The sequence below is a fragment of the Pieris napi genome, chromosome 8 (assembly GCF_905475465.1).
Source record: "Pieris napi chromosome 8, ilPieNapi1.2, whole genome shotgun sequence".
NCBI classification, from domain to species: Eukaryota; Metazoa; Arthropoda; class Insecta; order Lepidoptera; family Pieridae; genus Pieris; species Pieris napi.
In genome coordinates, this window is record NC_062241.1 from 8,106,190 (window position 1) to 8,120,579 (window position 14,390).

A 14,390-nucleotide genomic window follows, 5' to 3' on the forward strand; every position below is an offset into this window, starting at 1 on the left:
TGGTCTCGGTTACAAAACGCACCACACGTGTATTATCAGTCGTAAACAAACTTTGAAACTGTCAAGATGGTCAGTAAAAGAAAAGTGTTATTTATTATATGTTTAGAATAATTTACCTATTGATAGTAATAAAATTAGAAATTATTTGTAATTGATTAAATTTGGTTGTATTTTCTCTCTCTTCCCTATAACGAATACTCTCTATAACGAATAAATACCTAGTCCCTTGACATTCGTTATAAAGAGTTTACACTGTATTTAGTAAAATACAATAATATTGTACAGTGTTGGCCAAGTGGCTTGAGTGTGCGCCTTTCAACCATGAGGTGTTCTACTCATCGTTGAGCATCAACGGACTTTTCTTTCTATGTCCACAATTTATTGTCGCTCGTACAATGAGGGAGACCCTGAAGAAACCGACATGCCTTACATCCAAAAATCGTTTCATCTACTTGCCTATTTAAAAAAACATTACAAAACAGATACAGAAATATGAGGCCATAAATAGATATTATAACGCCACTGCTTATTATTTATAAGCACCAAATTCTTAGTATTATTTATCTGTTTATATTATATCACAGCCAATTCGTTCATTGGATCGTTTTATAATACAAAATGCTGTATACGTTCACTATAATTTTATTATGTCATAATAATATACATAGGCAACTAGGAAAAAATCAAATAAATGAAGAGCTAACAATTAGTTTTGAAATAGAATTATTAATATTTCATTCCTAATATATATTTTAGTTGAATAATGTTTTTTTGTTAAATTTAAACAATACATATACCTAAATTTTATAAGATAATAAACCTAGTATTAACAAGCATTTTCTTTATTTCTCATGTTTAAATTATTAGTGATTTTAGCGCCATCTATCGTCATAATATAATAATTCCATTTGAACGTTATGATTCTGATGAAACATTTAATTCATTTGTAATTTAAAAGGTGTCTCTAACATTAATAAATATTTTTAACGTATTGTAGCGCCATCTTTTTTACAACAACGCGTCGGAGGTGTTATGGCGCCATACGACTGTACAATAACTCTTACAAAGTTTACAAGATGGCGCTAAAATTAATAAAAGTTTTCAATAGAAAAGTTAGATGTCTATGCAGTACGTAGAATATTAAAAAACCATTTCATTCATCATATTCTTTAATTATTAATTACATACAGTGGAGCATTGTAGACCCATAGCTGCATTAAACTTTGAATCCAAACTGAAACAAATTAGTACGTCATACACGAATGAAACATACATTGATGACTTTATATTAAAATTAAGATTTATGTTAAGTCTCCCGACAGAAATGTACTGCATTAAGGCCGTTTCTCCACTGCTCCGGTCCGTCAAACGTTAATTACCGATCCGATTTAGAAACTCACAACAGTACTTACGTGCTTCTCCACTACTCCGGCATCCGGTTTTTAATGATCCGATAACTTGCTAGATCGGAACGCGGTGTTTTATGTATCCAAGTTTTAAATTATTATTCACAGGTTTATTTATAGTTTCTTTAATTTGAAAGAATCTGGATAACCTGGACCAAACCAAATTATGTTGCTATTTATGTATATTTTTATACCACAGTATTAGTGAATTATTTATTAAGTAGATTATAATATTTTAAGATAGACAATATAAAAAAAAATAATAAACTTGTCAGGGCAATTAAATACATATTCAGAATTTAGAACGTTTTATTAAAAAATAAAGTATGTGGGTTTTAGTTAATATAAGTGTAGCATGATAAATATACAAGTATCGATTATTGTCGGATCGGATATAGTGGAGAAGTGCAATCCGGCGTCCCGATATTTTTGTCATGACTCATTCCGGTATCCGACGCCGGACCGGAGCAGTGGAGAAAGGGCCTAACAGTATTTAAATATTAAAGTGTGTCTATTGACTTATTTCTTCATATTTCCCTAGTGACACAGACAAAATACACAAATTACTCGAACATCAATCAGTCAACCAATAACAACAGTGATTTCCATTATTATTAAATACGTCATGCCTACACAAAGATAAACGTAAACATAATTAAGTAAAATCTTACCTTAGGAGCATTTTTGACGCTACATTCAAATATTAATGCAGCTCTGTCACAGCCTTTCTCCCCGTCAGTTACTGTTTCATCGTTCACTGAAATAAAATAAAATAATCATTCCAATAGACATAATAATGGAAATATTCACAAAATGTAACGTTCAAACCAAAGACAGTTTAGGTACAAAGGTTTTAAGTACAAAACATTTAAATGAACTTTATATTACATGAAAGTTGTCTCTCGCTGACTGTTAAGAAATTTGTGTGACAATTAATTAAGTTAATTTAAATAAAGTAACAAAGTGTTTAGTATTATTAATTGAATTTATTAAGTGTAACTAGTTCGCATACTGTTTATTGTACTTAGATAGATAAGTTTATTATTAGGTATAAGATCAAAAGATTTCCCATGATTATACTTTGTATTTTTATGAGAAGTAAAAATCTTTAAACCTGAATATAATGTGCATAGAAGTAATAAAAATATAAAGTCAGCATTTCTTTTGAGATACTACTTCAGTTTAGGCAAATTTACATTATTACAAAAACATCCATATCGTTAAATGTCAGACTAAATTGTCTCCAAAATTTTGTATTAAAATTTAAAATGAGGTGAAATAGAAGAAGAAACCCGCATAATCATTATATACCTAAAGAACACGTTTTGGCCAATTCCTTTCCTTTCTGGATCCTCTTTTCATCGCCTTTCTGGAGTTCTTCAGATATTTTGTATGCCCTTTCCAAATCGTAAAGCCCCTTGTCATTCATCTGTGAAAATACGCTTTATTTTATTAATTAGTGATATACGCATTCAAACGCAATTACTTGGTATCCCATAAAACTCTACAAACCACCATAATAAGCAATTATGAAGACGGAAAATTGATTTCAAGCATTATTAAATAGGGCCTGTAAAGGGGAGATTCGAAATTATCTTACCGTTCCTATATCACGATAAGCACAAGCCAAAATGCATTTTACTTGAGGATCGGTGGGCGTTTGTAGAGACGCCAAAGTCATCATATCTTTCATGTCCGCTTTGAATTTGGAAGCACATTTTAAGATTACTTTGGTGAACATAGCCTTTACTTCTTCATCGGTCATTGCCTAAAAAAAATATCCGAAGAAATAGAAAGTTAAAACGACATAGAAATTAATACAAAAAATGTGATGCAATATACGAGTAGGTATATTATTTTATCAATCGTGCCATAAACAAAAAAAAAACGATTTCTGTTGAAATCAGGGCATTTATGAATTTTATCATTATCAATCATCAATTATGTTTTTTTTAAGATTACTCTAAAATACACTTTAAATCGGGATTCAGCAACGTTTCAATAATGCGAATTTACATGTTTAATTAAATTCACTTAATAAAAAATACTTACTCCACTCACAGTTCCACTGCATGAAACCGAAAAAATGAAACAATAAATAATAAACGACCCTAAATTGCTCAACATGGTTGTTGATTCTACCAAATCGTGTGTTGCCTTTCATTTATATACTAATATGATTTTATCTTTATAATAACATAAATTGTTATATTTTTACTTAAAAATTAAAGATAATTATATTATTTTTTATTGAAATTTTGTTTGGTTCAGTACGTCAACCAATTATCCTACAAGATGAACGCACAAAAATACTAAGGGTCAAATGCGCTAAACAATAAGTAGTACTGAATTAGTTTAAAATTCTTAAGGTTTCTTGGTACACAAGAAAAAAATAAACATAACTTTTTTTATAGAACAGACATGAAGACCTGATGTTAAGTTATAACGCCTCACTGCCACACTCAAACTCACAGAGGCAACGGGCAACTGCTTGTTGCGTTGTCGGTTGCGCTCTTTTCTTGAAGGACCGTAAGTCGAATTCGTTCAAAAATACTTTAGTGAATGCAATAAACCGTGGCGTGATTTGTTTTGTTTTGTGTCGGAAAACGCAACTCTATTATGAAATCTAAAATTAGATAAAAATAAAAATAAATCTTGGTTTCCTCGCGATTTTTTCCTTCACCGTTCGAGTAAATGTTAAATGCGCACATACAAAGAAAGTCCAATGATGCACAGCTGGGGATCGAACCTACGACATCAGGTATGAGAGTCGCACGCTGAAGCCACTAAGCTACAACTCCACGGCGCTGTAGCAGATTTGTATTGTATAAAATGTTCAGTTCAATACTTCAAAGTAATAAGATACGTAGGATCAAAGGATGGATCAAATAAGGATTGCTATTTATAAACAAATATGTATTTGCAAAAGTATCTACGTACGTGCATATAAATGAGTTCATGATTGCACAATTTATAACCCTAATTCGTTATACAATCTTCCTATCTCTTTGAATAACAATATAAATACAGTTAGAAAGTTACAAATGAGAAGGTATTTCATTAAATATTGTTAATATTTCAAAAATATTATTGTTTCTATGAATTAAGAGGGATGTTCTACATTTTGGATATTGATGACATCAATTTCGTTGGAATCCTTTTTAACTGGTATATGAATGAATAATCTTCTCTCTCTCTATCTAGAACGTGAAGCCGTACTGAAAAAAAGAACAGAATTAAATAAACATTCAGTTTAACAAAAGCTTTTGTGTTGCCATAACCCGCTTAGTATTAAAGTAGTGTTTTAACCTACTTTAAAAAGGAAGGCTATTAGGAATAAATTCAGACTAGGGTTTTATGTTATTAATTTATACATTCACGAAACATTTACATTTAAGTAAGTACCGTGATAAAAATAATTTAGCGTATATTAGATTCCAGTAGGCAACATACATCGCAAGAGACGATGGCAAGCGGCCGGATGGGATGTCGTTGATCCCTTAGAAGATGTGACGGATATGGGATGCTACTTGTGTGGACACGTAAGCCCAGTCTCACCTCCCTCGGAAAAGTAGAAAAGCTGGGGCGGCCGCAGAGCAGATGGAAAATAATAAACGGCTCAAATATAAGAGATTTTCTCCAACTTCGATTCTGTTCCCTTTGGAGTAAAGACTCTTGGGCCGTGGGGTCAAGTTCACAGGCGCTAATTAAAGATTTAAGTTGGCGCCTGGTAGATAGTACCGGTGACCCCAGAGCTGGTGCTTTCCTCGCTCAACGAATAAGTATCGAAATACAGCGAGGTAATGCTGCCAGCGTTATAGATACTTTTATTAATTTTTAATTTTTATTACAATTACATAATTACCTCTTTAGCTTTGTCATTGCTGCATTTAAAAATCAAAGCAGCTCGCTCGCAACCTTTAGTACCATCGCTAACTTCTTCGTCATTTACTGAAAGTAAATAAAAATACGATTCTTAAGAATAATTCACGAACATAATCATTTTTATTTCACCAGGACGCATCGCCGAACTGGGGCTTTATAGCGACAAAAATTAAAGAAATTTATTGGCTATTTAAAGATTATAGTTATATGTCAAGCCGTACTATTAACTAGCCATCTATTCATATATATTCTTCAGCAGTGTTGGCCTGGTGGCTTCAGAGTACGACTCTCATCCCTGAGGTCGTCCCCTCGATACCCGGCTGTGCACCAATGGACTTTCTTTCTATGTGTGCCTTTAACATTCGCTCGAACGGTGAAGGAAAACATCGTGAGGAAACCGACATGTCTTAGACCCATAAAAGACGACGCGTGTGTCACAGGAGGCTGATCATCTACTTGCCTATTAGATTGACAAATAAACAGATACAGAAATCTGAGGCCCAGACTTAAAAAGGTTGTAGCGCCACTGATTTATTATTAATATTAACTATCATCCATAAGGCCTATAAAAAACAGTGGCGCTACAACGATCGGTCTTGGTCGCAGCCTTGCGATTCTGTAACTGACTTTTCGAAGAGTGATCTGATTCTGATAAGGAGGGAGCTTGTAGTTTATTGTTTATCAGAATGCCAAATCGTAAAATGACTGCTTCACGTCTGATTTGAGCGCGACCGCCGCTGCGAAAACCGCTGTGAGAGTTCGAAAAGTGAGTTACAGAATCGCAAGGCAGATTTCTGTATTCATTATTTTTTCACAGTTATTTTTTTTCTAATGGGCAAGTAGATCAGTATTTTGGCCATGACACACGCCGTCGACGATTTTGGGTTTAAGGCATGCCGGTTTCCTGACGATTTATTCAGTGTACTTGCATTACAAACCTAGTAACATTATGATAGTGACAATTTTATGCAGATTATCTTAAAGAAATTTATCTGATCTGTATTTATTTTCTTTCTTACCAGATTTGCAAGCGTCAGTAAACGCCTTAGCCCTCTTTAGTTGTTCTTCGTCGTTGGCTAAATAAGTTTCAGCCAGTTTGTTTGTACCCTCCACAGATAGCTTTCCGTCATCAGTCATCTGAAATTAGATCAAAATAAAGAACCGCTTTTCCAAAGAAAATAAAAAAGCATGTGTGTGTACTTATGTACACGCGTTGGAAGTTATACTTCTTTGGCGTAACAAGATAAAAATATTTTTAAAACTTTTATCTTTCGCCTTATTCTACGTTTGTAGAAAACACGACACTAACAATAGAAAATGTATTTAATACATTGAAAGTTTTATTATAACGCATTGTAGTTAAATAAAGTTTATTTAAATATCCGAGCCTTGGCAAGCTTTTATAAATAAATAAATAAATAAAATATTTCAAAAATTTTATTTTTGTTGATTCATGAGCACCTCAAAATCAGGACTGTCAAAGAGGAGATCAAGACCTGGAGTATGAAATACAGAAAAAGGCCAGAAAAGCATCCTAATAAGCTAGCCACGACAAATCCTAAGTCTTGATAGACACGGTTGAAAGAGAGGAGCAGTCTCGATGGAGATTTTGCTCTGAACGCCTAAACAGGTCTCAACACATATGCTCATATTCTAGCTGACTAATTGCAAGATAAAGACTTATATTAAAAAAAATATCTCAAAAAAAAAATTCTACATTATTAAAGAAATAGACATTTTTTATTTTAAAATGTTGACTATGCTAACTTCAGGTTGTCGGTGTTTTGTGACGATGTGCGCGCGCATCGTAAAAATTTACTATCTTCATTATTCCCTAACGCGCCACAAGAAGTATAACTTCAAAAATTATGCTTGAAACCAGAAAAATGTATCCGGTATGTTTTTTGTTTCTAGTGTAATGTATTTTTGTCATATTTTGAAAACTAATATTGTTTTGATTACACGGATCTCTGATTCACACATCCGGTGTGTTCATAATGGTGGAAATCCTAATTTGTTGTGACATTTAGGCGTGTAATTGTTAATAATAACCTTGCTCTGTATATCGTACGATACACAAAATAATTGTCACTGGCTGAATAAAAACTTCATAGAAAATAAAATTTATGATTTTTTACCTAAATTGTTTGTTAATTCTCACATCTTGCACAAAACAATTGTTCGATTTTACCCCATAAATAAAGACAACCTAAGATAATTCTACTTAAAGTTCTATAAGAAAAAGCGCTTTCTTAAGAGTCCGGCAATGCACTCGCGAACCTTCTGGCATTCTGAGTGTCCATGGGTGAGCGGTATCAATTAACATCATATAACCCTCGTGCCAGTTTAAGCCCTTTTATAAAAAAGAACAACGCAATTCATTCTTTATTATTCTTATTAATAATGAAAAAAAATATTTAAACAATAGGTATATCTTTACCGAAAGGTTTAATTTTTCAATAAGACACATGAGTCACATAATTCCAATTACTATGGTTTAACGTAGTTAAAATTAATTTTCTATTCGGAATGTTATAATGTACTCACCATACCCGCCTTCTTATATGCACACGCGAACAAGCATTTGACGGACTCCTTGTCAGGCATTTGTAGGTTCTTCAGTTGTTCAATGTCACTTTGATCGATAGGATATTCTTCCATACAACTCATTACCAATTCCGCATACTTCTGCTTAAAGGCATCCATAGCGTCGCTCTAAAATAAAAATAAATAAAAAATTGTGTCAGTTTTATACTTGAAGCGTCACATTATCAAATGTTATATATGCTAGAAACTTTAATTATGATATTAAAAACATGACAACTAAAAGGAAAAGGCATGAAAAATCTTCCACACCACGATAGACGTAGACAAAAATAGTACAGAACCTTTTCAAAGTACATTGAAATCGTTGACATGCATAATTATTTTACCAACCTTAACAAAAATCATATTTATTATAGTAAAAAATAAAATATAATGTGATTTATACATCGTAAACACTTCTCACTTTCACGATTGCAATGTGAAAATGTGTGAATTATTATAGAAATTATATTTATATAACATTATGCCTATTATTATAATGGAATACAAAAGGAACGTATTACAAACTGATGCAATACGCGTTTATTGAAATATAGACTGTATGTTATTGGAATAAAATATAATTTTAATAAAATAAAACAATGAGTTCATTGATGGAAATGGCTCATTATCGCCATTAAAAGTCCCTTAACATAGCTAATGTCCCTAGAAATCTACAGTTATTGTTAATTTGTTTTATATGGTGTCAATATGAATCTACGCATTAGGCTGTTTCAAAAAACTAAACGAACTTTGTTAATCCAAGCTTAATACCTTGAAGATTAGAATGTCTTATAATTCAAATTCAATGGGAAATCTCGTAGATAGTTTGGTATACCAGTTGATAGTCCGTTTGAAGTCTACGCCGCTGCGACATTTATAAATCCAAACTAATAAATGAAAACAACCCTCGTAGCCTAAGCCGTCAATGCCCTATGGAAACCGGCGCCTGAACATTGCCATTTGGTGATGATGGTGTAATGAAATTATTCTTTATAACATACCGATATTTAAACCGACTTAAATAACCCAATGAAGGTAGGTAATAACAAAAAATAATACGGTTACCGAAATCGACATTATCATATATCATCTGGGCATTATAATAAGCTATATTTTTACAACATACTCTTTTCACCTTGCTATTTACCACTGGCATGAAATATGTATAGATTTTTCTAATAATCACATTTTAATAACGTTATCATCAAAAATTCAAAACTACAAAGCATAACGTCAAGTTAAGTTAAAAGCTAGCCTTTTCAGCAAATGATAATTATATACTAGTATCAAGGAAACAAAAATTACGCAGTTTTTACCAAAGTCATATTCGAAAATTGTCAAATAATGTATGTAATTAATTAACATGATTCTCATTTATCTTCCATAAATAATGGCTGCCCAAATATGAATATACATTGTCTTTTCTGTCGTAAACGAAAACACACAAGTAGTAAAATGTTTTTAAAAGTATTGTTGACTTTGGGTCTAATCAACATAAACTTATATGGAACTTACGTGAGTATCCAGAGACAAGGGAGAGAGGTTTAGGGTTACATTCAGAAACGAGACTTATCACGAATATGACTCTTGTTTCCGCATCGGGGGTCGCTCTCAAATCAGTCCTGAAGCAGTCATTTTATGATTTGTCATTCTGATAAGGTGGGAGCTTGTAGTTTATTGTTTACGACTGATTTGAGAGCGACCGCCGATGCGAAAACCGCTGTGTGAGTTCGAAAAGTGAGTTACAGAATCGCAAGGCTGGGCTTGCTTTATGCCAAATGATACGGCGACTTGAGCGAGCTGAAACCACCAACAGGACAATTAAGTTCTTAAAAATACAAATCTTAATTAATGATGTAATGTTTAACATGATACATAGATAAATATATAAAACTATAAACGGTCTACAATAAACTAAATTTTATAAGAACAATGTTGAATACGACTATGCTGATTGGCCCAAATCGGCGTGGTCTCTGAATCTCAACCTAGTATCGCAGAAATAACTAATTGATAAAATGAAACACTTGTTTTATAGGCAATGACTGCAGACCAGAAGGCGATGATCCATGCGCATTTTGAAAAAATTGGAGCCGAATGTATCAAGGAACATCAAATATCTGTGGACGATATAAAAAACTTGAGAGCTAAGAAGTTGCCAACGGGCGAAAACGCTCCGTGTTTCCTGTCTTGTGTATTGAAGAAAATCGGCGTTGTAAGTAATACACTGTAAAGTAAAATTTACTCTTTACACAGTATAGTAGTAATACAGTCTAACTTGTACAACAATTATGTCACATATTTTGGTTTAATCAACGAGTTTGGTGGCTATTACAAAATTTTTTACATTTGTGGTCATATCAAAAGTCTTGTTAGAGAGTAAGGTTGTCATATTATTATAGATAAGTATATCTTCTATCATCTATGCTTTCTAAGCAACAATTCTCACTTTTCAGTCGGTAGCTCATGTCTGAGCTTGGTCAGTAAGGAAACATCTGCAGAGGACAATCTGTCTCCACCGCTTTCTGCTCTCTTATTACAATGTACAGCTTTTGATGGGGATGAGTCTTTCGCTTGATTGGTTCATCTGGTTGGTGATCAGTTTCGCCAAGTTCTCATCGCGCTTTTGCGCTGCGCATTGTGCAATATTGTATATGTATTTCGCTGTCGGAAAATGGTAGAAAGGAGAGTCTATAGCATTTTTATTCGCCTCCAGCACCAACCAACAACTGTTAGTTACGCGATAATCAGTCTCTTTGTATTAAAATCCAATGAATAAACCAGTTGCTTGACCAGTAGCCATGTAGCGTTAAACGTTTAACGTATCTACGTTTTAAGTTATTTATTAGATTAAATAATTACAGATGGATGACAAAGGAATGCTTCAAAAGGAGTCAGCCATAGAATTAGCCAAAAAAGTCTTCAATGATGACGAAGAGCTTAAAATGCTTGAAGATTATCTTCATTCCTGTTCCCATAGTGAGTAATGCTCAGAATAATAAATTGGATTTACTACTAGTAAAATGTAGGCCTATCGAAAAGACCTTTTAAAAGCTTCAAATTTTTAACATCAGGCGTAAAGAATATGTGGTAACGTCTTCTCTTTCATCTCTTTTGGTTAATAATTTTATTATTATTAACTACCATAAGAGATGAAAGTTAAGACGTTACAATTTATATTAATAATTTTATTTTTAATTCCGTTATTATATTTATTGCACACAATAATACAAAAAACGTAAAATTCGGAAAACAATTGCAAAGGGCGGCCTTATCGCTTATAAGCGTGCAACCCGTGTCAAAAGAGAGCTAAATGTAACTCAGAAAAGTGCAAACCGTACGTACAAATCTTAATTAAGTTTTTAATATGGTGAGTAAAATATTTCATGTTCACAGTAAACGGTGAAAGTGTAAGTGATGGTGAAAAGGGCTGTGAGCGCGCAATTCTTGCTTTCAAGTGCATGTCTGACAATGCATCCCAGGTACAAAATTTTAATTTATTATAGACATCAACTGATTAATATTACCTATGAAAAATACTTATGGATAAAAAAGTTCAAACATTTTATATGATTGACGCCAATTTATTAACCCAGAGAGGACATTCTCTTTTAATTTAGTCTATTATGTAAAAACAAATTGTATAAAGAAGTGAAAAAAATTGTATATTTATTAATCCTACATATCTTTTTTCAGTTTGGCTTGGAGTTGTGAGTTCGTTTCTTCATCCAACTCGTTGTAACATCCAATTCATTTAATTATAGATAACAAATTAGTTAATAATAAAAATATATACAAATGTTATGTATTGGTTTTATTCTCCTATACTCTTGTGAGTGAAAACAAAAGACTGTAAGTAAATAACATGTTTTATTCAGTGTATTGTCTCAAAAACCAGTGTTTACATATCATTTCGATTTGTATCTTCTTAACGAGAGCCTTCAAACTGAAAACAAAATGAAAGTACATTAATACAGGAATATACATACATACATAATAAAGTAAATTCTAATTATTATATTATATTTTTTTGTTTGTATTGTTAAAAATTACGTATACAGTTTTTTGTATAGTTTTTCAGGTAAATTTCTTAGGGATTTTTTAAAGATAAAAACTATATACACATATATGCACAATAAGTGTAATCATAAGACATTTTTTTAACAAAAGGTGCAAAAATTTATGAAAAGGTTAGTTAATATCTACTATATTAATACTACCTCCTTTTTGAATGGCAGGAAGCACTCCATTAACATCTTGGACCTTTGGCAGCCCTCATTGTCGCCAACAGGTTGGTCGTTTACTGTAAAACAGGTAAATCATACTTTACTCATTTCATTTGGAGCAAATCTTAGACCATACAAGTGTACAGGGAGTAACATTTACAGGCTTAGTCGAGAGTATCGGAGTTTCATTTGCACGTAGAATCGAATAGGTATCACATATATCACATGAAATTTGTATAGAAAACGTGTGCAGCGCTCACTACTATTTGGATCTAAAGAACGAACATATATACGTTATCATAGATTACGTGTAGTAGATATTTCCTTTGAAGAACATGATTTTGCTACTAAATCTGAATCTGTTTCGAGATTCGTCAATAAACTAGATTGTGTCCTGGAGTCAGTTCCAAAAGAATTAGTAATCCAATTTTCATTAATGACTTTTACACGTAGAACCGTGACTATAATAATCTATATGACTTAGTTAACTAATTTACATCGACTTTATTTGAGGTTATTTTGAATTATCTTACCAGAGACACATCTTCCGATTATTTCCTGTGCTTTAGCCTGGTCACCAGAATCGGAGAGGTACTTCGAAATTAATTCCTTCGACTTTTCAACGTCAAACTGCCCACCATCGTTAATCTGTTAATAAAATTAATTATTATTATTATCTATAAAACATACTTTTCATATAATCTACTCACTAAATATTCTATTTTTTTATCAAAAACCCATTTAAAGCAGATTTTTTTAAATTATTGCAGTTTTACAATCCCTATCCGGATTGCTCGGATTGTTACCTGCATGGTCACATAACGTAGATAGTTCTGGTTATATTATACTCTCATTGTTAACAAAACGCCATGATTTCTTTCTTTAATATCTGCAACACTGATATCTCCAACTAGTTACGACAACTTAATATTGGGAAGTTACAGTGTAAGGATACTGTTCTTTCCTAGAGTATTTTTATACGTACCACTCCAGCTTTCTTGAATACGCAAGCGATGAAGCAATCGTCCAAATTGTCTATATTTTTCGACTCCTTGGACTTCTTGATGTCCTCCTCGGAAACTCCATACTTGCTGCTACACTCTTGAACGGTGGGCAGTATAATCGCGTAGAGCTTCATTTTGTCCACTTGGTTCAAGGCCTTAAAAATCATAAGTGTTAGCAATCACAGTTTCTACGGGACGAACTTACTTCCAATTCCTAATCTTATGAACAGATTAAATAAAAAAGGATGGAAGATAATGTGTCAGATGATACAACAGTTATACCCACGAGAAATCCAAAAAGTTAAGTAAAACAGTCTTGCGACCCCGTCACGGTGAAATTATATTAATATGGACATAACGCGCTATTTTTAACGAACGATTTTTTGTACCTATGTAGTTTGTTTTATTATTTTCTTCTATTATTATTTTTAACAGACTGCGACCCCCTTATAAAACAAACTCGACCCCCCGCTTGAGAAACGATGATCTAGCGATTCAGCGATTACACTTTCCTGAGGTGCATTCGAATCTAGTATATACACCAATGTACTTTTTAACAATCGCGCTTTAACGTCCTTATAAAGTAAAGGTAAATGAATGACATATAACTTATAAATGATGAAGGAACGAGAAATATCAGGTCTCATCCAAGAGTTGTTGTGTCAATTGTTTTTTTTTACTACAGCTATAAATCGCTCGAAATACAAATGTTCATGTATGAAATTATATTTATATGTAAATATTAAGAACAAAATATAAACAAAACTTACTTCTACATCATTAAAAGCCACCGCCAAAAATCCAAGACACAGCAAAGCGAAACGCAACATTTTTTTACTTTTATATTTTTATTTAAATACGCGAGCGTCTTATACTCATCCAAATTCGTATCTACCTCTGTGTGAAGAATAACAAGTATTTATACTAACGTCGAGTAATTTTTTTCACATAATTATCTTAAAGCGCATGTATGCAAGATATTCCCATTGTTTCAGTGTGATGCAACAAATTGTGATCGGAACTGCACATTACCTTAAACAATTGCCAAATCTTAATCGGCGGATACGATATCGAACCCGGCAGTAATGGGCTATTCGCAAAAACCAAGTTCATTAACAAACAAATTACCAGTCGTTTTATTAGAAATAGGTTTTAAAAATATCAACGGTGATGTCATAATATATAATGTCACTACAACATTCTAAGGGCCGATTTACATTATCTTAGTGTTTAGGAGAGTGCTTTAGTACAACTTGAAAGGCAAGTTCTTTAGCGTAGCG

At 32.7% G+C, this 14,390-nt stretch overlaps 3 protein-coding genes across 3 annotated transcripts; 1 reads left to right on the plus strand and 2 right to left on the minus strand.

Annotated features, from left to right (window-relative positions):
• Positions 1-1,158: 1,158 nt before the first annotated feature.
• On the minus strand, positions 1,159-3,680 carry LOC125051830. Its single transcript, XM_047652407.1, has 5 exons — positions 3,459-3,680; positions 3,007-3,174; positions 2,718-2,835; positions 2,078-2,163; positions 1,159-1,234 (listed from the first exon to the last, which is right to left on the minus strand). The coding sequence occupies exons 1-5, from the start codon at positions 3,531-3,533 to the stop codon at positions 1,217-1,219; spliced, it is 465 nt and encodes a 154-aa protein (XP_047508363.1). The 5' UTR covers positions 3,534-3,680; the 3' UTR covers positions 1,159-1,216.
• Positions 3,681-4,486: 806 nt separating this feature from the next.
• On the minus strand, positions 4,487-14,015 carry LOC125052007. The gene is made up of 8 exons (XM_047652648.1): positions 13,881-14,015; positions 13,092-13,265; positions 12,640-12,754; positions 12,101-12,183; positions 7,839-8,006; positions 6,311-6,428; positions 5,272-5,357; positions 4,487-4,624 (listed from the first exon to the last, which is right to left on the minus strand). The coding sequence occupies exons 1-8, from the start codon at positions 13,938-13,940 to the stop codon at positions 4,607-4,609; spliced, it is 822 nt and encodes a 273-aa protein (XP_047508604.1). The 5' UTR covers positions 13,941-14,015; the 3' UTR covers positions 4,487-4,606.
• On the plus strand, positions 9,886-11,684 carry LOC125051833 (general odorant-binding protein 28a-like). Its single transcript, XM_047652410.1, has 4 exons — positions 9,886-10,095; positions 10,745-10,859; positions 11,277-11,362; positions 11,577-11,684. Exons 1-4 carry the CDS (start codon positions 9,922-9,924, stop codon positions 11,592-11,594), a joined length of 393 nt encoding a protein of 130 aa, XP_047508366.1. The 5' UTR covers positions 9,886-9,921; the 3' UTR covers positions 11,595-11,684.
• Positions 14,016-14,390: the final 375 nt, after the last annotated feature.

What these genes read in the sequence shown, in the direction of transcription:
- LOC125051830 (XM_047652407.1), bottom strand. Translation starts at nt 3,533, where the DNA reads ATGTTGAGCAATTTAGGGTCGTTTATTATTTATTGTTTCATTTTTTCG. An exon ending in GCAGTGGAACTGTGAGTGGA is followed by an intron (nt 3,175 to 3,458) that starts GTAAGTATTTTT and finishes TATTTTTTTTAG; the next exon opens with GCAATGACCGATGAAGAAGT. An exon ending in CTTATCGTGATATAGGAACG is followed by an intron (nt 2,836 to 3,006) that starts GTAAGATAATTT and finishes GTATTTTCACAG; the next exon opens with ATGAATGACAAGGGGCTTTA.
- LOC125051833 (XM_047652410.1), top strand. Translation starts at nt 9,922, where the DNA reads ATGACTGCAGACCAGAAGGCGATGATCCATGCGCATTTTGAAAAAATT. An exon ending in TATTGAAGAAAATCGGCGTT is followed by an intron (nt 10,096 to 10,744) that starts GTAAGTAATACA and finishes AAATAATTACAG; the next exon opens with ATGGATGACAAAGGAATGCT. An exon ending in TCTTCATTCCTGTTCCCATA is followed by an intron (nt 10,860 to 11,276) that starts GTGAGTAATGCT and finishes TCATGTTCACAG; the next exon opens with TAAACGGTGAAAGTGTAAGT.
- LOC125052007 (XM_047652648.1), bottom strand. Translation starts at nt 13,940, where the DNA reads ATGTTGCGTTTCGCTTTGCTGTGTCTTGGATTTTTGGCGGTGGCTTTT. An exon ending in TATTCAAGAAAGCTGGAGTG is followed by an intron (nt 12,755 to 13,091) that starts GTACGTATAAAA and finishes TTTTATTAACAG; the next exon opens with ATTAACGATGGTGGGCAGTT. An exon ending in AATCGGAAGATGTGTCTCTG is followed by an intron (nt 12,184 to 12,639) that starts GTAAGATAATTC and finishes CCTGTTTTACAG; the next exon opens with TAAACGACCAACCTGTTGGC.